The sequence below is a fragment of the Haliaeetus albicilla genome, chromosome 13 (genome assembly GCF_947461875.1).
Source record: "Haliaeetus albicilla chromosome 13, bHalAlb1.1, whole genome shotgun sequence".
Lineage (NCBI taxonomy): Eukaryota > Metazoa > Chordata > Aves > Accipitriformes > Accipitridae > Haliaeetus > Haliaeetus albicilla.
In genome coordinates, this window is record NC_091495.1 from 24,087,313 (window position 1) to 24,109,944 (window position 22,632).

Here is a 22,632-nt window from a genome sequence, read left to right on the forward strand (position 1 = left end):
TGGGCACAGCAGGTTGTCTGTGATGAACCTTCTTCCATTCAAGGCCAGAAACAGGAGGCAGATCCAGAAATAGCACCATAAAGGAAAAAGAAGGGTCTTGTGAGCGTCACCGGTAAAAGTGATGTCTCAGATGGGATGCAGGAGCAATACCTCCAGCACCCTGTTAAACCCAAGTTCCTCCATGACTTTGGGCAATCTATAATGAACTTTGGTGAAATCAGCTTTGGGCCCTTAGGTGGCTAAAATTGCAACGAGGCTTTTGTGCCAGGACCGCTCCTCTTCCTGGCAACTGGGCGGGGGTTCTTCGTGATTTTGCAGCTTCAGGTCTCCACTAAAGCAGCGCAAATACTCGTATTCGAGCAACGTCTGAAGCAGGTGCAGCAGGCACCGCGCAGCGGGATTCCCGCAGCTGCGGCCCACCCGGACTCACAGCTGGAGGCCCCGGTCCCGGCCAGGCCGGGGGTCCGCCCGCTCCGGGGCTGCTAGGGCGACACGACACGACCCGGCGCCCTCCGCCACAGGCCCAGGCCCAGGCCCAGGCCCAGGATCAGGATCAGGGCCACGGCCAGGCCGGCGGTTGCGGCGGAGGCCCGTCCCCCTCGATCCGGGTATCGCCGCCCCGGGGCGGCCCCGCCGCCGCCCCCGCCCCCTGTGCCGCGGCGGGAGAGCTGCGGGGCCGCGCGGCGCCGCGCCTGGGCCGGACTCGCTCCCGCTCCCGCTCCCGCTCCTGAACCGGCCCGCCGGTACGTAACGGGGGCGGCGCCGGGCCCGCGGCGACCCTTGCCGGGGCGGCCGGGGCAGGGGCGGACTGCGAGACGGGCGGTCCCCCACGGGGAGGGGACGGCGGGGCTCCGGCAGCCCTTCGGCGCCCCTTCGGCGCGGTGGGGCCGAGGCGGTGGCGAGACACCCCTCCGGGCGGCGCGGGCTGTGCCACGGCCTGAGAGCTGGGTTTCCGCCGCTCTGCCGTTGCGGGAAATCCGATTATATGAGTTTCTGGCATTAAAACAAAAAAATCCCGCCATGCGGAGAAGGTTAAAAGGGAAGGCTGCGGTCCTGCGCACGTGCCTTACTCCCCACCCGCCCCCAACCCACAGCCGTCCTGGTTTTGCTGTCATAGCACAAAGCCTTTTATTGCAGAATCTGCTAGAGTTGTATTGTAACTTTGTATCTGCAGCATGCGCCGGTTATTCTAGCCTTACACTTTTGTGACTTAAAAGCAAAGTCGTTTGAGTAGAGTAGGAAAAACATCTTTAACTCCGACTGTTATTGTTGTCTCTCAATTTTAGGACAGTGCAGAAATGTCTCCCTCTGAAAATAAAGGGCTAATACTGGGCATAATGGCAGGGACTGCTGGAATAAGCCTGATGCTGCTTTGGTACCGCAAGATCCGAAAACCTGGTGTAGCTGTGCATATACCTGCATTCCTAGATGCAGGTACCAGGCTTAATTCTGTGGGCTTGGAAAATGAAGCTCCTAACGAGCAAGAAGCAGTAATGGTTTTACATGGAAGGCAACTGCAGATACTAGAAAAATTGAATGGCTTGCTAGTAAGTGTGGACGAACTGAAGAGAGAGGTCAAATTTCTGAAAGAAGCTATTCCCAAGCTTGAAGAGCTTGTTCGAAATGAGCTTCAAGGGAAGGGAGATGTTCAGAGAGTTAGCCCATCACACAGAGCAACAAAGCGGAGAAAAGCTGAGACAGCTTCTGGTGCAACAGAAACTACCAGCTCTGAGGAGGCGGAAAGTGAAGGAGGGTGAGTCAATAATATTTTGTATATACTACAGTACACATGCAGTGCAAGTTACATCATTACCTATGTGAAACTTCGTATTGTAATCAGGAGGCCCTTTAAAGTTTTATGTATATTTTATATTTCTCTACGTTCAGGGAAAAAAACCACCCAAAAATTCAGATTAGTAATTTTTATGTCAGAGGAAACTCTGGGTGACCATCTCTGAATCTGCACTATGGCTGAAGCTGGCTTACTGGCTTTTTAAGGGTGCATTTGGTAACAATCTGATGCAGTATTGCTACATAGCTATGCAATGAGAGCCAAAGTTCAGAGTAATGGTGTAAGTTTAAAAGTGCTTCTAGTAAGAAAGTAGTCTTGTGCCTCTGACAGTTTGTTCAAGCTGCACGAATGCTCCTGTGCTTTTCATGATAATTGTCTTCTATGGGCCTTAAAGATGACTTATTACAGCGTTCTGCCTAAAGGTGTTACATGCTGTGAAAGCTATGTCTGAATGCAACACATGTCCAAATGGCAGCATGTTTATGTATGTTTGCTGTTGTATACACTTTCTGGTGGCTTAAAAAGTGATCATGAGGGATTTAGGGTACTGACTCTAGAAAGTTCCTAGTTTTGATCTCATCTTGTAGTCCCATTGTGGTTAATGGGATCTTTTATCTGCGTGAGTTGAGGAACAAGCTGAAGGATCAGATGTACCTGGAGTCCAGGAGAGGGACTATATTTTTGTCTTTTCATATGTTACCTAATATGCCCTCTAGTAGTAATGTAAAAATGGTGATGACACTACTCTCCTGTAATTGCAACTTTGTTTTGATATAATCAGATTAGGTACTCATATACAATTTAATAAGGGTATGTTTATAGCAACTGAGTTTTTTGAACCATCTCCTCAGTGTCTTATACAGACCTGTGTAGGCAGCATTATGTCTGTAAATTGCCTAAAGTCACTTTTTTCTTTAAAGATATATTGATTAACTGTAATATTCTGAAGACAGCAACATGCTGCATATAATAATTAATGGAATTCTATTTTTTAAGAGTTTCTCCAGATTTATTTTCAGTTCCTGTGGGCAGAATTTCTTGTTGTGTTACATCCCAGCCCACATGCTTCACAAGTCTTATATTTTGAAACCATGTTTTGAGACCTGTCAGTTCTATTATGAACCAGTTCTTTATTTTAAGTATTCGGTATTGGCAGGGGTATTCAAAGACATTCCTCCTTCATATGGTGTAGAAACATTTCAGTTCTATTAGTTTCTCAGATTGCTTTATCCATTAGTTTGTTTGCAGAGGCCTTTATGTTATGCATAAAATATTTGGAGATGTAGGTAAGGCCAAAGGACCGGTTTATGAATAATCAGGTTCCAAACACAGTATAGGGGTTATTCCACACCTAGCATTTGAGAAGAACCCATTTTCTGGTCAGCAGAGATGTGTTGCTGTTTGAGAACTAGCCAAGGAAACTTGTCTGTTCGGGTTCTGTGTGACGAAGCAGCTGATGATGTGATCCAATACAAGTGATTATAGTGTGCAAAAGCTTTGAATGTGTCCTTAAGAGAGGCCTCCTCTGACAAGTATTTGTGTACAGTCAGAAGGAAGGAAGATAATTCAAGGTTATAGTGTTAGTCATTTGGGTATGTGCTTTTCCAATGCTATTTTTTAATCCCTTTTGAAAAGAGGTGATTTTTTCCTACTAACACCTTGTACTTGTGCTTGTTTTGCATATCTTCTCTAAATTTAAGATCATTTTATTTAAGTAATTTTCTTTTGTTTTTTTTCTTCCTTTTGCAAATGAAAATAGGTTGTTAATCCTAATATGTGTACAGTTGCAATGTATATAGCTTTTTCTGAGGTCTTCTCTAACTTTAATGATAGTCGTGCATGTTCTGTGGGAGATTGCCATGAGAGACAATAATAACACGCTTTTTTTTTCCAGTTAATGTGCATCACCACTTCATGTGCTGTAGGTATAACACCATGTGCATTGTTTTATACTGTTCTGTGGTGAATTCTGCACACAATAATGCATTCAGTTGCTAGCTTGTGCATTTGAGAAATAATTTTTCTCTTAGTAACAGGTTAAACATTTTTTCACTTTCTGTATTCTATCTAAAGTACATGCAGCAGGTTCCACTGCCTCAGCAGTATTTTCATGATCTAGAAGATAGGATTTTGCTTGTGTTAAGCACTTCTGGTTTTAACTGACAAATGGGTAGATGCTGGGAATTGACGCATGAGGTAATCTTAAGAGTTTTATGGACTTGTGCTGGATGACTACATTGGTTTCAGATTTGTAAACTTCTTCCAGAAAAGCTTTTAATACTACCTGTTTTTTCCATAAAATATTTTAAGCTGGCAGTCTGATATGGTCCTCACTGCTTTGATCTGCTCTGGTCATATTCTCAATGTCACTGTTGGTATTCAGCACCTTGGGAAGAGAAGCTTTCTATTTTGCCTTTCAAAAATTATATATTTCTGTAAGTGGAGGAATACCACATGCTTTTTAATAAATGAGATCTATTTTTACATAATAACAGATAGCTTTAATGGAAGATACACTGAATGGATGGGACATGACTGAACACTAAAGAGACTACAGTTTCTAGTCTGTGCTTTTCTGCATTCTGTTCTTAAGTTTGTTTCAGTTCCCATCATTTACTAGCAAAAACCTCAATCTTTAACGTTTGAGAATGTGTAACAAGCACTCATTCATTTACAGATACAATAAATTGTGTCTAGATGATCACCTGAGATGGAGAGTGTCACCTAATCCTCCTCTTTGTGATTTTAAAGCTGTTTGCTCCCTCATACAGCAGTGATGAACCACTGACATCAGTGTCATGTCTGACACTGGTCTTCAGCTGGCCTGGCATCCAAGCTTTTCAAGTTACATTTGGCATCAGTCTCCAGAAAGATTCACTGCAGTAAATCTTTTTCCTACAGATGTTTTGTTTATAATTTTTCCTTGAAATAGTTTAAATATTCATCAGGAAGAAACATTTCCCTTGCCTGCTTCTGAGTATCAGTTCACTTATCGTTTCTTCATTTATTCATTTATTTTTGCTGCCCATTTGTTTTCAGTGCAACCCTCAGTTGACCTAAGAATCTGATTTGCCAAACTTTTCCTCGAAGGCCGGTTATCATTACTGATGGATATGCACTCTGCTGGGTGATGCAGTGCAAATTTGATCCAGATCAGTCTGTGACATATAATCACCTTTCTATTGAATTTGCTGGAACGGATGAGATGGTGTTTGTGTCGGCTTGTGATTGTAGGTTGGCAGGGAGACAACAGATGATATTTGATCTGTCTAAAAGCTGAAATGTTGGGAACAGATGATACCTGGTTAGGCGCAGTGTCTGACAGTTTGCAGGCAATCCAACACAGTTTTTGAACAAGCAAAGTGAGTTTATACCACAGTGGTGTTTTATACCATGCAGCTCAGGGTTTTTTTTAATCCACTACTCAGTGCATGGATTTATTGAACAGCTTAACCACAGTGTGGTGAGTCTCCAGCGCAGTTTCCATTTGTTCTTTGAACTTTGAACAGTCCTTTGTGATCCAACTGGGTCCTGTTGGTTGATCGTTGCTCCTCACATTCTTACAACTGTTTTTCTCTTTTAAAAAAAATCTATTTGTAATAAAGGTGAAAACAAGCTGGCACTGACTGTAGACATTTTTAAAGTTTTTCCATTTTCTCAAATATTGGTCAATGTGTTAATCACATGTAAATACTCGCTTTTCTGTGTATCACCTGATAAAACCTCTTGCAGGAATATACCAGGTAAAATTGCAGATGTCAGTGTTGTTATATGAACATAATGACTTTCTCGGTTTTTCTTAATTTCCCTTTTGGATTACTGTCATCAGCCCTTAGACCCTTGGAGTTTTTAAACTGTGTTAAAAAGAATCTCCACTTCTGTTTGTGTTAGTACTGATTTTTTTTTTTATAGTATTGCTTTTCATAACATGCTTTTCTAGAATGAGTAGATGTATAAGCCTGCTAGCTGCTTTGTTGAAGTCAGTTATCAAGCTCTTCTTATCGTAGTTTTATATCAATAATATCTGTTACACTCTTATTTTGTCCTTAAGTAGCTGGAAGGACTTCCTATCTTGTAATAAAACTGGCTTCAGTTCAAATTGGTAAAGTACAGCTTACCCAAGTTGTTACGAAAAATCATAGCTGTTTATTTTTTAAAAGTCTGTATTGCCTTCTTAACACGTTTTCATGCTTAAAACATTTCTGCTATGATAAGGATTGAACAGAGAGCTAGTAAGAAAATGAACGTCATCAGAAACAAAACAGAAGAATATTCTTTATGCCTAGTTTGCCAAAATGGTTGAAGTTATATTTAATGTTTTATACATGATTATATACCTTGCTGTCATTTTACCCCTATGACTTCTGAGCAAGGTAGGAGTCTACCTGGGGTGCATGACTAGTGAGGTGAGAACTCATCACAAATGTCATGAAGCCCTTGGCTGTCACCTTCGTGCTTTTCCTGTGGGAAATGCTGGGCGGCAGCAATGTCAGCTCTGGAGCCAAAGAAGAAGAGACAAGGAAGAGAAAACCTTCTGAAGGCACTATGAATTTATTCTGAGGAAAGAAAGGAAACATTTAGAAGAATGCTGGTGCATCTTGGTGGTAACTAGCATGACGAATCTTAAGGACTAGCAATTGCTTGCGCTCCCTTGAACATTTTGGTATCAGGACATTTAACTTGTGGAGTTCTTATGAAAAACACTTCAAACAAAACTTGGAGAATATTTTAAACATTTTGTTTCTTTCATTTGAGAATGCCCTTCTTCTCTGTTGGTTGTGTAGAAACTCCTGCCCCTTAGTGTAGCTCAGTGTCTTCTCATTTATGTCAGCAGGTATGGGGTTGTATGATTTGTTGCAGTCCCTAGGAATTACTGGCATTGCCTTACACTGAAAAAAGTTACTCACTGTTGTGTTTTTCATTTCCCACAGGTTGTTTTATAGGTATTGTTTTTCCTTCTTTAAAGCACACAATCAATGATTAAATTGAAATTTTATGGCATTCTCATCAAGGTTTAAGATGGTATGCTCCACATTTAAATTCTTTGAGGATTCTTAAAGCAGATAAATAGAGGAAGTAGTTGAGAATTTCCCAGGACAGTGGAGGTGAGAGGGAGTGGGGAAGAAATGACCTGTCCTCTCTGCTATTTCTCAGCACAAATGTGGCCTGGAGATCATGTTTCTGTAGGAGAGGTGGGATGAGAAAAGGCTTGAGGCAGTATGGTCTGATCTTAAAAGATTATTCTTCCATGATATTTTATAATTAGCTCCTTCTGGGTTCACATCATCTATGTCTATGGTAGATAGACATACACACATCTATGGTAGATAGCGACCTACTTGACACTTTTTCCATTTGAGTCTCTCAATGAATATTCTCATATGACTTATGTGATGGCATATGAATTTGATGTTTGGCCTCAATTTGTTGTTTGGCCATGACAGTTTGATACAGCGCTGCTGGAAATCTCTGCTGGGCTTGTTTGGAGTGACAGGGCTTGGCTGTCAGCCCAGCCTTGGCCTTTATATTTTTGCTGGGAGAGTAGCATTTTCTAATAACCACTTTTGTCTGTTTTCTAACATTGGAACAGTAGTGATCTTAGAAATTTTAGCAGATGTTTGTGCAGCAAAGATAAAGATGGCAACATCAACATTGACTTCCAAACACTGATTCCTTACTTTATATCTACCTGCTTAGGTAGCATTTGATGCAGTGCCCAAATTCCTGTAACTAAGGAGTGTTACAGTTGCAGTACTGTATTGGAATGTGAAATTGCCTACTGCCTAGTTGTTGCTATTTTATATTATCTATTTTAGGTTGGTAATTGCACAAACCCTTGGTGCATTTATCTTTTAATTAGGGGGGGTGGGGCATCCAAACCATGTGAGAAAAGGTACTTTCCAACCATACTTCAAATCATAGGATTATGTATTGGTGCTAAAAGATTGCCCCCCTCCCACCAAATCCCCGGCACTTTTGGTCAAGTTAGTGCTCTTACAAACGCAGCCTATATGTGGTGTAGCTCTGTACCCACTTCAAAATAACTATGGAAGAACAAGGTGCTGTGTTTTTAAAGATGCTTTAGAAAACCAAAATAAATGTTTGGTGACTTACAAATAAAGACTCTGCAGGATACATCATAGGATGTGTCATCAACTTCAGCATCATCAAGATTATGTAAAACAAATCTGTAGGAATCTATGATGTTTCCTGTCTCTGCTTTGCTCTATGTTGTTTTTCAGTTTGAACACGTACACATGGTTTATTCATGTATCGTTTTATCCAAATGCATTTTTGACTCCTCTTTCCCATATTACCGGGTTAACTTTGCAGCGAAACTGTAACGTCACATCTAGCACTTTTGTACCCTTGATAAGTAGTTGTACTTGCACATTTACAGGCTGTAAGTGTATCTGCTCATGTTTTAGTTCCGGTCACTTCCAAAAGCAACGGATTGAAAACAGAATAGTTAAAAGCCATTATTGTTAACCTCCATTTATATTGCTAATGCTCTGTACTGGGTATATTTCTGGAAAAAAATAGATTTTATGTATTTTGACTGTCATGGCCTACCTTGATTATTCAGTTGCTTAATGTGTATAGTACATTTTGTGCTTTTTCTGCTCATAGTTACCATTTAAAAAAATCTCTGAACCTAGCAGCTAATACTTTTACATTATTATTTCTCATCAGAAGAGTATTTTCAAAAGTGGAAATGCAGAAGATTAGGCTTTTCTGTCCATTTATAGTACATAAGCAAAAAGCTACTTTTTAAAAATAATGCCATTCAGCTGCTCTTATATGAAATTGGAGTACCCTAATGTATGCTCAGCACTTTGACAGCAAGTCCACCTGCTTATCTCTGCATGGTATTTATATGGCTTTTGTAAATATGTCTTTGTCCTTGACTGCCTTGTGCTGAGTACTTGTGCCCTAAGCATAATGAATTAATATAAGCTCTTTGCCAGTTTCAGATATGCTGACCTTCAAAATGTTCAAAAGAAATAAGTAAAGGAATTAATAACAGTGTTGTTATTGCTTATGTTTAGATCTTACAGTGTTTAACAAAACATTGTGTAAGTGATTCTTATAACACTTATGTTTTAGTTAGTAAGCTCATTCCTATTTCAAAAAATAGGGAAATTGAAGTAAAGAGTTGAAGAGGCCTATTCAGATTTACAGAGCATGTCTTTCATACACATTAATGATTTAAAGTGTTCTGCATTTGAAACACAAGGATACATGTGTTTCTAACATGTATCTGCATTTTTCTAATGCAGTATTAAGCAGCAGGACAGTGTAATTACTTGCATGTTATGTTTGGAATATGATTGTGCTGTCCCTTTGAAGATAAAGGTTTTGTAATAATAATAAGTTTGATACCATGAATAAAAACTCCTTTAAGTTGGACAACTGGAAGAAATTGTGCTCTGAAATTTTTGCATTTGAATTTAGCAATGCTTTCCCAATATTTTTAGAAAATATGGTTATTGTTTTCTGTGATTTTAGTTATCTTACAGCTCATACTGATTCAGAAGGAGACTCTGAGGAAGAAAAGGGATGTATGAAATCACTCAATGCCATTGTGAAATCAGAAGAAGAAGAAGAGTTATTTAATCTTTTACAGCAGGTGGACAATTTGCACAAGGGTTCAGAGGATGATAAAAAGGAGGGCTTCAGACTGCTGCTTGAGAAAGTTGGCAAGGTATTAATGGGTAAATTTAATATTATGCTGCTATTAACTTATGCTTTGCGCTGCTTTTGAGAACTTCCTTAGTACAAGCATTAAAATGCATGCAGGAATGGAAGATGAAATTTCATGTGTATTTTTAAAATACAGTGAAAAAGAAATATTTCAAGGTGTGTCAATATTCATGTTGGGTGGGCATAGAAGTTTTGTTATTTTATATCCCATCCAGGCTCAATAACTTCGAGGCTTTGTTTCATGTATGCATTCTTGCATGTGACAAAGAAAGATCATGGCTTTTTTTCTACATAAATGATACCTACTTTTGCCTATTTTGGAATGGTCTATGTGAGAAAGTCCTGTGGAATTAAGTAGTAACCAGGCCAAGTGTTCTCAAGAAATCAAACTATGAGCCTGTAGTCTGCTTATACCTTTCTGGTATACTTCATGTGAATTTTTCCTCTGACTTTACTGTGCACATATGTAACTCCAGATAAAATTTCAAAGTGGTTTGATGTGCAGTGCTTAATTCAGTGTATCAGTTTCTTCTGATTTGGCAAACATTAGTTCTGATTATATTTTCATTTACATATTGAAATACCCAGGAAGGTAGATGGGATACTGATTATGAGTGAGTATGGTGCTTATTATGGCATACCTAAAGAAAATACACATCACATCGTTCAGGGATCTGTTGTGCTTTACTGGATTACTGGATTTTTATTTTTTATAGTAAAAGAACTTTAAAACTGATCTATGAAATAAAACCTCTTTAAACAGACCGTGGTATTTCCAAAAGCTGTATTCTCCTTTGGTCGTGAAAAATTGGTCATCTGGTTCTCACATAAACTAAAAGTAGTACATAAGGATGCAAAACAACCAAAGATTTATGCCATGTTCTGATAACGTGCTTTAAGCATTATGAAAGGAAACTGTTTAAATCACATTCTGATCAGTTTAATTACCCGGCTATCCTCTACTTTCAGTATGAAAACTGTGTGGACTTCCTTTGGAGACTTGCACGTGCTTATGGAGATCTGTTTGAGATGACTACTGATGCTGAGGAGAAGAGGAAATACGTTACTGACGGTAAGCAGAGAAAAAAGGTTTATGTAGAATGCCATCTGAATGTAGTGAAACATGCTTTGAACTTTGGTTAAGTTTTCCACTCCAAGGAATTTCCAGTCCAATAAATGGGAGCATTTGTGCTGTAATAATAATGTTTTGTGCAATAAACTGCCACAGTATACAACTTCAGTCCATTCTTTCCTTACTGGAGCGATCCAGAATCAGTGACGAAGTACTGTGGGTCATAATTGAAGGCTGTTGAGTCTGGATGGTGCCTTAAAATCCTTTATTTTGTTGATGGATACAGAATCTGAAGAAAGACAGATGCTGTAAGCAGAGTTTCTTAATTACATCTTTGGGAGAGCAAAAGGAATAAATAAACAAATGTCAAGCCAAAGTCAAGGTTTGTTTTTCTGCTTTCCTGTGGCAAAGGAGCACTCTGCATATCAGCAGCCTCTTTTGTGGTGATGGTGGGGATGAAACTTTGTGAATCTGGAAAAACTGTTGACCAGAAACAGAAGTCGTGTGTGACAATTAATATTGCTTCCAGGCATCTCTCCCCATGTGTCCTGTTTGACAGCTTAACCTCAACAAGTTTCTGATTTTCTTCTTCACAGCACTTTTTCTTTGTTGCTTTTAAAAGCATTGCCCTTTCTTTCACTGTCTGGATGCATATTGGCTAAAGGTACAGTCTACATTTCCCTTTTTGTTTTGGGCCTTCTTCTCTTTATTATGATGAAACCTACATCTTTTCTACATGTCTCACTCTCCTCCAGTCAACACACTGTTCTTAAAATAATCCTTTTTGCCTGTATCTGGGAGTACTTCTCTCTCTCCTTTGTTTCTCCATTGCCTCTCCCTTTTTTTGCTGCATCAAATTCAGGTTTCATATGTGTATTCCAAGTTCAGCTTATTTTGTCTTTTGTGACTCTTTTCCTGTTTTCTACTTTTTGTTCTGTCAGCAGTGACCACATCACTGACAAAGCAGCTTTTGCTGCCCTTTGTCATCCTTAAAGGCAGTGTCATGCCTTTGTGCTGTTATTACATATTCCATAGCCAATCTCAGCTTGTCCAAGGTCTTTGTCCGTATCCTTTTGTCATGCTCATGAAGACTTGCACTGTCTTAGCTACTTAATTGATACTGTTTTTGCTTTAGTAGCTACTTGGCTTCTTTGTATGGAAATCACACGGTGCAGTGAGGATTATGACACAAACGAAATTACAACAGTGAACTCAGTTGTTAGATTCTTTGCTTTTACCAGTGACTACATGTAGCCTCAGTTGATGAAAGATAATGGCATAGCAAAAGACGGGGAGAGATAAAGAATGATGGAAGGAAATTGGGTCTTAGGTGCTGAGTAACCAGCCTAGTTTGGCTCATTCTCATGAAGTGGTGGGTGACAGCAGCCTTTTTCATCTCAGTTTTTGCAAGTGGTGCAGAGGGATTTAGACTGTGGGGGAGCTGGCAGTAGTTTTGTGGGTTTTTTCATTCCACTGGGTTGGAGGACTGTGTATGGTGTTCTTTGGGTTTTTTTGAAGTTAACTTCCAATACAGAAATGTCAGTGTGGCTTAATTGGTTGCAGCTGAGACTTTGCAAACAGCAAGCATCTCATCTGAACTTCTTACTGGGAGCATGGGTTTGATCAAATCACCTACTGTCATCTTTATTCAATTAAAAGTGGAACTTAATGGAAGTCTTTGTGCTGGAAGGGAACTTCAACTAGTTCATTACTGTACCCAAGGCAGGAAACAGCTTTGCTGGTTCTTCTGACAGGTGCTTCTCTAACCTGCTTTTAATGGTCTTCAGTCTTACAGACAACTCTGCCTCCTTTGCCAGTCCAGTCCAATCATTCCCTGATTTAGCTGCATCTGAATTGTATTTTAAGAGAAAATGCTAAAATCGCACCCATATATATATATGCACACATGTTTATGTATGTTTGTATGGGTATGTAAATAATGTACAGCCAGGATGTTACATTGTCCATCTAAATGTTTACAAGAACGGGAAGCAATCTCTTCTTTGCAGCTAGGGTATAACAGGTTGCTTCGTTCTTTCTTGGGAATTGCCTAAAATGTGGAAGAGTACAATAAATCCTTTAATATATTGTATTCCGTTTACAGGAAAGATTAAAGCTGAAAAGGCTGTTCTGCTGGATGGCAAGAGTGCTGAGAGTCACCAGTGGTAAGTGAGAAAGTGCATTTTTGCAAACTTTTATGTATTTATCACATCCAACAAAAAAAACCCCTTTAGAGTCTTTGGCTCTAAATAGTGCCCACAGCAAGTTACATTTATCGTGCTGCAGTGTGACATCAATTTCATAAATTGCTCATTAATATCTTTTTATAGTTTTATGGAACTCAATTATCATCAGTTGCAGCTAAAAATTACCTTGAAGTATTGTGAAGCATTTTCTATAGCATGTGAAACAACTCAATAACCATACTTCAGTATGTACCATGAAATGTAGGAGTATATGCTTAAACTAGTATATTATTGTTCAGAGAAGCCATAGTTTTTCATTTACCTTCTCTTTTAACACTTCGCAAAACAATGTCATTTGACATCGTATTTTGTCCTTGTACTTGTAATATTCTAAATTCTAATAATTAAAAATAGACAATGAGAGGACTATGGAAGTTTCAATTAACTTCTCAATTTTTGTTTTATCACATATTTTTCCTCTAAGCTTGGCACCTGGATTAATTTTGTAGACTTTGCCAGGACTAACAAACTCTTTGCAAATGTAAATATTTTTTATCAAATCAACATTATCAGGTATAGATAATTCTGCTGAGTTCAAGCTGATACTTCCTCACCTTACTGTTTTATTAATCAATTTCACTTCTAATTTCTTTTCTAATATTGTTAGTTTTTTCCATTTTGGTTTCTATGTTCTTCATTAATTTTGTCATTACACACGTAGGGTGGGATTTCACTTAACTTTCACATATCTAAACCAAGTCCTTTTATCTCAGGCTCCCTTCACAATCTGAAAAGAAGTAGCCACTTCTGGAGTGCAGTTCATGTGAGTCCATTTTGCCCATCTGCATTAGGGTGAGGTGAATTTCTCCTGAGGTTCAGTTGATATCTCCATTCCCAATAAAGGGAGCACATGTCAGCTAGATCAGGTTTAGATACTTGATTAGACACAGATGTTTTCATTTAATTAGGTCACTCACTGGCTTGGTCTCTGTCTCTTCTAAACTTCAAAGATGGCTATGTTATTGTTCCACACCATGTTCCTGTGAGCGTTGCCATGCTTCTATGATTCTTTTTTTCCTTCTGTTTATAACAACTAGTGATCCAAACACCTGCTTTGTAACAATGGGTTGCTAGAACTGGTGTGCTGTGGGAATTGTGACTAAGCTTCACCACCACAGATTTGCATTTGCTCTTTCTGATGTCTTGGAAGTAGAGATGATGCCTTGGAAGTAATGATGGTGCCTGCTTGAAGGTGAAGCCTAGGCCCCAGGTGGCTGTAATATGGCAGTTTAAGATAGGAGCTTTTGCTTTTGGCTTTACCCAGCTGCTTGTTAATTCCTATCAGCTGGAGGTTGCTGCTGTGGCAGCAAAACTAACAGAAGAGGACCATCTGAGCATCACTCCTCAGTGCAAGGTGATTTGAAGCCCATATAGCTTGAACACCTTCTGAAAGCAATTCATAGCCATTTCTGCTGTTTGCCTGACTGTAGCCATGGTCACTTCTTCATGGTAATGCTGGTGTACCCCTCTCAGCTACAGCTATGTGTATAAACAACCACAAAATCACATGCAAGGGGAAGTCCTGCCCCTCCCTCCTTCCCTTCCTCCCCAGCTCACAAGATTGACAAAATCTCCTGGTATAAATACAACTTCACTGGCAGAAACTACACCGATAAATGCTTACATGTTGTTCAGAGAGATGTAGGTGGTCTGCTGGACTTCAGATGTGAAATCCTGTACTGGCAGGCACATCTAGCAAGGGAAGAATTATGAGTGCAAGGAGACATGTTCCAGAGGTTAGCTCAGAAAGCCTATTTGAGAGGTTTAAGAAGAAAATCTTATGTTTTGTAAACTACTGCTTCTTGTAACAGGCAATGGATTTCTGTATGGTTTACAGTTTTCATCCTTTTTGTATCTGGGTTGCAAGTGAATGTGAGAGTTTTACTGTTGAACTGGTAGCTTTCTAGTGATGTAGATGGACACTACAGAATAGTTTGGTATAATATTTTTTTAATGAGTATTTTATCTGCTTGTCTTTCTTTTCTGAAGTCTTTCTGACCTGATGTGTAATTTTTAAACTGTGATGCCCCACACTGGTTATGCTGCTCTAACTGATGCTCTGAATACTGGGCAGAATGGACTTCCATGCTCCAGACAGACATTTGTATGTTTTTGTCTAGCCTGCCAACTGTTGTTCAGTCTGTGGTCCCAGCAGATCCTTTTCTGTTATGCTGCTGCTTAACCAGATGGACTTGTTTTGTAACTGCACATTTCTTTTTTCTTCCTTGGTAGAGTACTTTACACATGTTTCATTGATTTCATGTTGGTATCGGACCATTTCTCAGGTTTATTGAGGCCATTTAGGTTTGTAAATGCTTACATCCCCTCCCAGCTTACAACTTTATTTTAAAAGTGTTTTGAGTTTTTGTGGGTTTTTTAAAATCATTGACTTCATTAATGAAATTACTGGAAGATAATGGACCCAGCACAAAACTTTGTGGAACACCTATAATGATGCTGAGGTTCACTTGAACCTGTTTCTCCAACCACCTACAGGTGATTTAATGTAAATGGTTTCCATGGTTAGATTTTGAGGAACATCAGGTAGGACAAAATCAAAGGCCACATTAAGGTCAAGCTATATCCCATTTGTTGCATTCCTCTAATAGTCCAGTCTTGCTTATCTTGTCAAAAAAGAAAAATATTTTTGTTTGATACTGTTTGTTCATTACAAGCTTGCGTTAACTGTTTGTATGCTTCTGCATTTACAGAATAATTTATCCTGGGATGCTTTCAGGTTAGGCTGGTTTCCCCTTTCCCCCTTTTTTTTTTCTGTAGATAGCAGCTATGTTTGCCTTTTTCCCTTCTGCTGGGATGTTCTGCATTACGCAGGAGATTGTGGTAGTCAGCTGTATGTCAGATCTGAATTGTCTGAGTCTGGCTGATGCAAATTTATCCAGTTCATCTAAATGTTATTCTACATGTTAATCCCCATGAACAGGAAATAAGACTTTGGGGAATCTTCCCTGCAGAAGCTGTTCTCTCAAAGTCATATGAAAACAGAATTTTGCCTAAAATCTTAGATAGATAAGACTGTGTGTGAACAGAAAACAGTGCAATACAATTAAGGCATGAAGAAATGATATGTGAAAGTAATATGTAATCCATAGTTTAAAAGGATAATAAGAGAGAAAACAAAACTTAAAAGGAGAAATAGAACAAATATTTATACAAAAATACTAGGATCACTAGCAGGTGGTCACTTAAAGAAGAATGGCATACTAGTTTTACCTAAGGTCAGAGATGAAGGGCAGTACCCAACTCTAGATTGACATCTGATGTATTGTCTCCATTATCTGTCTACATGTGAATGAGGGACTTGTCCACCACTTATAAGGGATGGAGAGTTAATGTTTAATAGGCAACATGTGCCATTTGACGTGCCAGCATATTTGCATGGCATGGGAGGTATCACGCAGGACCTTTGGGGGTTGGTACTCTTCCAGGCCGACAGCTGGAAGTGGTGGGAAACCCTAGGGCGGCTCCAGTGGCAGCAGGCACCTGTGTCCAAGCAGGGATCTACTGTGAATTGAATAGGGTCTCCATTGACTGTAATAGGAGATTAGGTACACAGATGAGCATGAATGCAAGCTCAGTGTGAAAACAGTGCTGTCTCAGACCAAAATCCTTCCTTTTCACCTCACCACCAACATAAAATTTTCTTAAGCTGCATAAGGTAAATGATCTTAGCCTGGGTAAGATAAGCCCATCTGTTCATTAGACAGTTTTCTCATTTTTCATGTAAGGTTGTCTCATTCTGTACTAACTACTGATGAGGAAGCTGACCTTGCTTTCTGACCTTGCCTAAGGAAAGTTTTGGTTGATTTCTTACTAATCTGTACTTTCTTATTTCTGAGGCGTTTTGGTATTTCCTATCAGCACAACTGAGTTTTTAACTCATGTTTGGTATAGCTGCTATCTATATTGTTAACTCATGCATTATTTCTAATGTTGTCTTCAACTGTTTAATATATTATGACTTACTAAATGAGTAAGGATTAAATGATAGGCCTATTCTTTTCCTGGTCCTGTTTCTTGGTGTCTAATTACAGTTAACCCTTGGGGGTAGGGGAAATATAAGCAAAGACGAAATTGAATTCAGCCTTGTTGGTTTCATCTTTTGTCATTTTTTCCTCATTGCTAATTGTTTGATACTTTCATTTATGTTTCTTTTCCTTCTGCTGTATTTATAGAACCTCTTCTTACTGCCTTCAGTTTGTATTTAGCATTTCTGATACATATCCCTCTTTAAATATGCCATCCAGTTCTGATATATATATATGTCATTAATATCCATCCAATATCCCTAGCTTAGCCATGTGCTCTTATTTTTCACCTTTAGGGTCAACTACTTTTGGATTTTTAAGTCAAAAGAGAACACCTCACTGGAGCTGAATTAGTCTTTAAAACCTGCCTTTCCTCTGCATCAAAAGTAGTCATTTGCTGCTGTGCTTTTGAATATTGTCTCTTAATCATTCTTCTCTAGAACTTTTTATAACAGGGCACTTTTTTATGGTTTAGTTTTTTTCATTAGAAATGTACACCATGCCTGTCAAGCAAGGATTAGGGCTATAGACCTATTTGAAAGTTTATTTTGGAAGCTTATCCCCACTGCTTGAAAGCTCTTGTTTACTGCATAAATTTGTTTTTGTCACACCCTGACTGACAACTGTTCCAGTAAAGCCCTAGTGTAGCTAGAATTACACTGGAAAAAACATCCCTTTTTCAGCGCAGGGTTTTTCCTATTTTGTGAAATTGCCATAAGTTGTCTGGGAAATAGAATGTATCTTTTGCCTTCACCAGGAGAGTTTAGTGGAATGGTCTCATGAGCAAACTCTTGCTAACGTAGGCCTAGAGTTCAGCTGTCTTGCCTTACTTTTCACATTTACTTCAGTTAAGAACAAAAAAAATGCCATATACCTTCTCAGTAGGTCACCTATATTTTTTTATAAAACTTTATCATAAAATACATCATCAAAAAAACTGATCAACCAGAATACTGACAAGTAACCAATATTCGTCCTCAAATTAAATTTGATAAAATATACGCAGAAAGAACTGAGCAAAGTATCTTGAAATAAGTTGGTTTTGGTAGTGAACTTTTGCAGCTGCGAATAATTTTTGTATCTGAATCCAGATTTTTTAAAACATGTGATCATACTTAATATTGTAGTTGCCAGTGAGATCAAAAAACTTTCAGATTTTTTGAATGGTGACCTCTAAAATACTGAAGTAAATGGAAACACTGGAAAGGAAAAGCATAGCTGTAACCTTCTATTATTTGTGTGACCACCCTAAAGAGAGGCAGAGTAAATATTCTAAGTGACTTGTTGCTTTGTTCAGCTGGTGTCAATTATTCAAGCTGTGAAGGAACTCGCATGCAAAAGTTGGCATCAGCCAGTTGCAGGTCTTTTTGTTCTTCCCAAGCCTCAAACAAAACCCTTTTGTGGGTCAGTGATTCCAAAATGATAGCTGTGAATCATCATAGCTCATCTTGGACCATGGAACATCTTTATCGTCCAGATTTTAATTGGAAGCGCTATGCGAATAATTCAGTGCTGCAGTTGCTTCAGATGGCATCGCTTTACAGCTTTGCAGTTACAGAAAACACAAAATTTAGAGGAATGTTAACAGTGGTTTTATTTAAAACTACACAATCACTTTTAAGTTCTTTAGCAAAACAAGTGAGTTTTTATGTTGGGGGGGAGGGGTTTATTGCTGCTTTTTCTTCAAGAATTTGGAAGACGTCCAGAAGGCTTCTCTGCTGTTGCCCAGAACCCTGCACCTCCTTTTTTGCTGAGGAGGATTTGTTACAGGCTTTGCAAAGAGCAGAAAGGTTATTAGATGTGGCCAGTGTACGTGACATTTACTTAGAAAGATCATTCTTTGCATTGAACTTTGGTTTGTTTGCCACAAACAAACTTAGTGCTGCGGTTAAGTTTGGGTTACTCTCTATAGAACTTACCCGCTGATAGGAGTCATGTAGCACGTGTCTCATTTGGACTGGAGTGAAGTTATCAAGTGAAAACCTAGTCATTTTAAGTGAAGAATCCCCCTGAACCACAGCTGCCCCCAAGACTTTTCTTCTCTATGTGAGTTACTGGGAAGCGCAGAAACAAGTTTCACAAGACCAGGGTTGTCCATGGCAGCGGGTTCCAGAGCTGACAGTCTCTCACTGAGAGGCAACACTATGGAAGAGAATGGATTGGCTTTATTGAGGTCATGAATAATTACCACTTACTTGGTGTTTTGTCTGACTTGTATTAGTAAGCCAGAAAATGGAAAAGAATATAATCATAGAAATTGTGTTAGCTTTTGTTTGTTGTAGAGTTTGTTATTCACTTCCAGGACTAAGTCAAAATGTTGACCCTTATGTTCACATATAATTTTGTGCTAAGCTTGGGCCTGGGCTAGAACTGATGCTTAGGGAATCTTTGATGTGCTAGTATGACTTGTACTTCTGAGTGGACTTGCTGCACTTGGTATACAAAAAGTGAAAGAAGTGATAGTCCCAGGTAGAACATATTTCAGTGAGGAAGTCTAGAGATTGCAAAGATACTGAGAGGCTTGTATGTAACAAGTATAGAGTATCTAGCCAGAAGGTGTTTTGTATTACTTGAGAGGTACAAAGTATTCAGAAATGTAGAAACTTCTGTGTCTCATGAACAAAAAATTATAAAATCACTCATAATAGGATAAAAAACTGCTCAGAAGATGGTTTCTAAGAAAGTAAACTACTATTTTGACCCAACCAGGATTAAGTTTCTCCTGGATTAACTTTTAAGACTAAGTGATATTACTACCCAGCATGATAAAGTCAAGTTCTTAAACCCATATAACTTGGTTATTTTGCAGAAATATGGGAAGCTGTGCAGAAGCAGGAAAAATGTAGTTCTTACGGAAGAACTTTTATGTTAGGTGGCACGTAGACACAAAGGGATTTTACACAAACTTCCCACAAAAAAGTGAATGTTGTACTCTCAGTAGTAGAATTATAACAGATAATTTGTCAGATTTGTAGGGTTCAGTGGCAAAAAAAAATATTTCTCTGGTGAAACAAAACTCTTCAAAATTATAGAATATGTTGTAGGATATTATCATACTATTAACAACTTTTAAAATTAAATTCATACTATGTTTCTAACTAAATTCTTGTAACCTTCTGCCTTTAATTATCCCTTATTTGGGCTTAGAAGAGACGGGTAACTTAAAAGCTACAAGCATCTGTTTCTATCATAGTCTTATTTTTCAGGAGTTGATACCTTGTGCAGAAATAATTTCAGTCAAAACTTGGTATAACAAAGTTTCAGGTTAGTAGTTATTTGCCCCGTATTTGAGACCAAAAAAGTTTTACAGCAATCTTTGTTGTTAATTATGCTTAATCTTAGTCAACAATCTTTAAATTACTTAATTATTTTGGTAAAAATAATTTAAAATTTCAACTACAGAAAGACAAATTCAGAAGCTATTCTGAAAAGGTGTACTTTGTTCTGCAGTAAGTGGATCAGAGGGGTGTGTAGGTTCTTGTGTATTTCTGGTTAGAGCATTTAAATGAGAGAATGGTTGAAGGTCATGCATTAGGACTGTGTGGTTGCTGGAGTTAGTGATTAGATCTGATAAAAGCCACTTTGTGTAAAAAAAAAAAAAAAAAAAAAAAATCAAAATCTAGTGGGAGGTTGTTTTTGGTTTTTGGTTTTTTTTTCTTTTCCATAGGAGAGGTCAGTGGAATATTTCAGTTCAGAAATGTTGCAATGCCTCAGGGCATTTGTGGTCCCTTCTCCAGTTCTCCATCTGTTGATCTTTCTTCTCAGTGCGCATTTCCCTCCCGGCTGAAGGGAGGTAGCAGATGTTGGCACTTGCATGACACTAGCCCTTTGCAAAGGACTGAGCTCGGGTCTGTAGTCAGGCCTGTGAGGAGGAGTATGATGCATCCCCCGGGAAAAGGTTCTTGAAATAGCAGTGCACTGGTGAAACACTGCAGCATCCTCACACAAGTGCAAAGGAGGTAGGTTTGAAATGTGAAAAGGACTATTTACTACGAGCTTTTTGCCAGAATGGTCACAGAGGAAATAATACTGGCAATCTAGTGATCCCTGTTTCTGTCAAGGAGAATTGTTGTGTTGCTGTCTCTGAAAGCTATTGTTTCACTCTGTTTCCACATTTGTGAAGACTATATCCTTCTAATTTCTTCAAGATTGTGTTTGCAGCTATAACAACTAAAAAGTCTGTTATAAAAACAAAAGTTAAATTTCTGGAACACAGAAATTTAGCACAGTTGTGGGTTCCACAGCCTCAGAAATGCAGAACATGGCATCCACGTGTTCTACTGGTGAACTTCTGTGAATATGCATTAACAGCAGCATTTTTCCTTGTTTTGGTATATTGTATGTGTTGCAATAAACTTTTAAGCCAGAATTTTTAAATATCCTTACTTTTGTTTTGGTTTGTTTTTTTACCAAAGTATGGGTTTGTTTCCTGTGTTTTTGCAAGCATCACCTACGCAAGTGTGTGCCACATCTGATGTTTGCCTGGAGCTCAGCTTCAGTGCTCTGGTGAATTTTTAATATAAAAAATATATTTCTGCCAATTTCTACAATGTAGACTCAGTTGTATTCCAAGAAGGAAAAAAAAAAACCAAAAAACCAACCAAACAAAAAAACCAAAACCCATGAACAAAAAAACCATCTAAACACTTCACTTTGCACCTTGGAGCATTTTACTTTGTATATTGCCAGTCTTTCACATTCATAGCCACTGCTTCCATACCCTTACCACCATGAGGAAGCTGATATCTAACTGATACTTTTACTTTTCCACAGAAATTTAGTATCAGATGCAATTTTATAGGTGAAATACCATGGTAGGAAAATGATAAAATTTTAAGTATGCAAAGCTGTGATCTCTGGAAGGGTAATGTAACAGGGGTCATAAACAGTAATATAATTTGTAAAATCTCCCTATATAGGAATTGATATCTCACTGAAGTCAGATTGAAAAGAAAGCCTTGAGGGTCTGGCTGCATTGCAGAGACTGTCAGAATATGTAAGTGAGGGAGTTGATGGCTAGAGAAATAAGATGGGATGCACGGGACTCTGAGCCGTGCGGAGATGGGGAGACACAAGAACGGATTTAGAGCTGGAATGGAAATGAACTTTCTTTTCACTGGGCCTCTCATGTTACCCACACATTAGTCTTTACTCATACTACCTTACATGTCAAATGTGTCTAGGGTGAAGAGGAGGGAGTGAAAAATAGTTATGAAACAGATGAAATAAATTCTTTGGTATTAGTAAATATCACAAACTTTCCTCCTGTTCACGAAGTCATACCAATTATAATTAAGAAAAACTTTCCTGTTGGTACTAGGCTGCTAAAAGGGAGACCTAGACTTCTAAATGTAAGCCCTGTACCCACACATTTCTGAAGTCTACATGAAATAAGAGGTTTTTTTGGAGTTGGGATACATGGAAGGAGATAGAGAAGAGGGAAGAACAAGCCTGGGAAGACGTGTGCTATTTCTGATTTTGGCCCTGTGAAATTTATCAGGGAAAGGGTAAAACTTGCTGTATGTCAATGTCCTAATGTGGCTTAATCTTGATTTGACACTTTAAATCTTTTCTGTAAATCCATCTCATATGGGATAAGCTGTGGTTGCCAGAGTCTAAGTGTTGGTGGCATCTCTCTGCATTTTTGGTATTAAAATACAGGTTGCTTGCAAACATGCTTGGTAAAACTCACTGGGTCAACCTGCTGTTCTTCCTTTTGCAGCAGGTAAGGTATGCCCCTTGCAGTTTTACCTTGTCTGAATACATATAGAA

General features: G+C 38.8%; 1 protein-coding gene across 2 annotated transcripts in view; it reads left to right on the forward strand.

Annotated features, from left to right (window-relative positions):
- Positions 1 to 625: 625 nt before the first annotated feature.
- Positions 626 to 22,632, forward strand: part of RMDN2 (regulator of microtubule dynamics 2) — a 51,843-nt gene continuing 29,836 nt past the window's right edge. The window contains exons 1-5 of one of the 2 annotated variants that reach the window (XM_069800499.1): positions 626 to 743; positions 1,287 to 1,753; positions 9,302 to 9,497; positions 10,466 to 10,568; positions 12,673 to 12,733. In XM_069800499.1, the coding sequence (XP_069656600.1) occupies positions 1,299 to 1,753; positions 9,302 to 9,497; positions 10,466 to 10,568; positions 12,673 to 12,733 (815 nt within the window). In that variant the 5' untranslated portion in view covers positions 626 to 743; positions 1,287 to 1,298. Of the gene's footprint in view, positions 744 to 1,099; positions 1,754 to 9,301; positions 9,498 to 10,465; positions 10,569 to 12,672; positions 12,734 to 22,632 lie in introns of those variants that run through there. The other variant, XM_069800500.1, reaches the window with a different exon arrangement.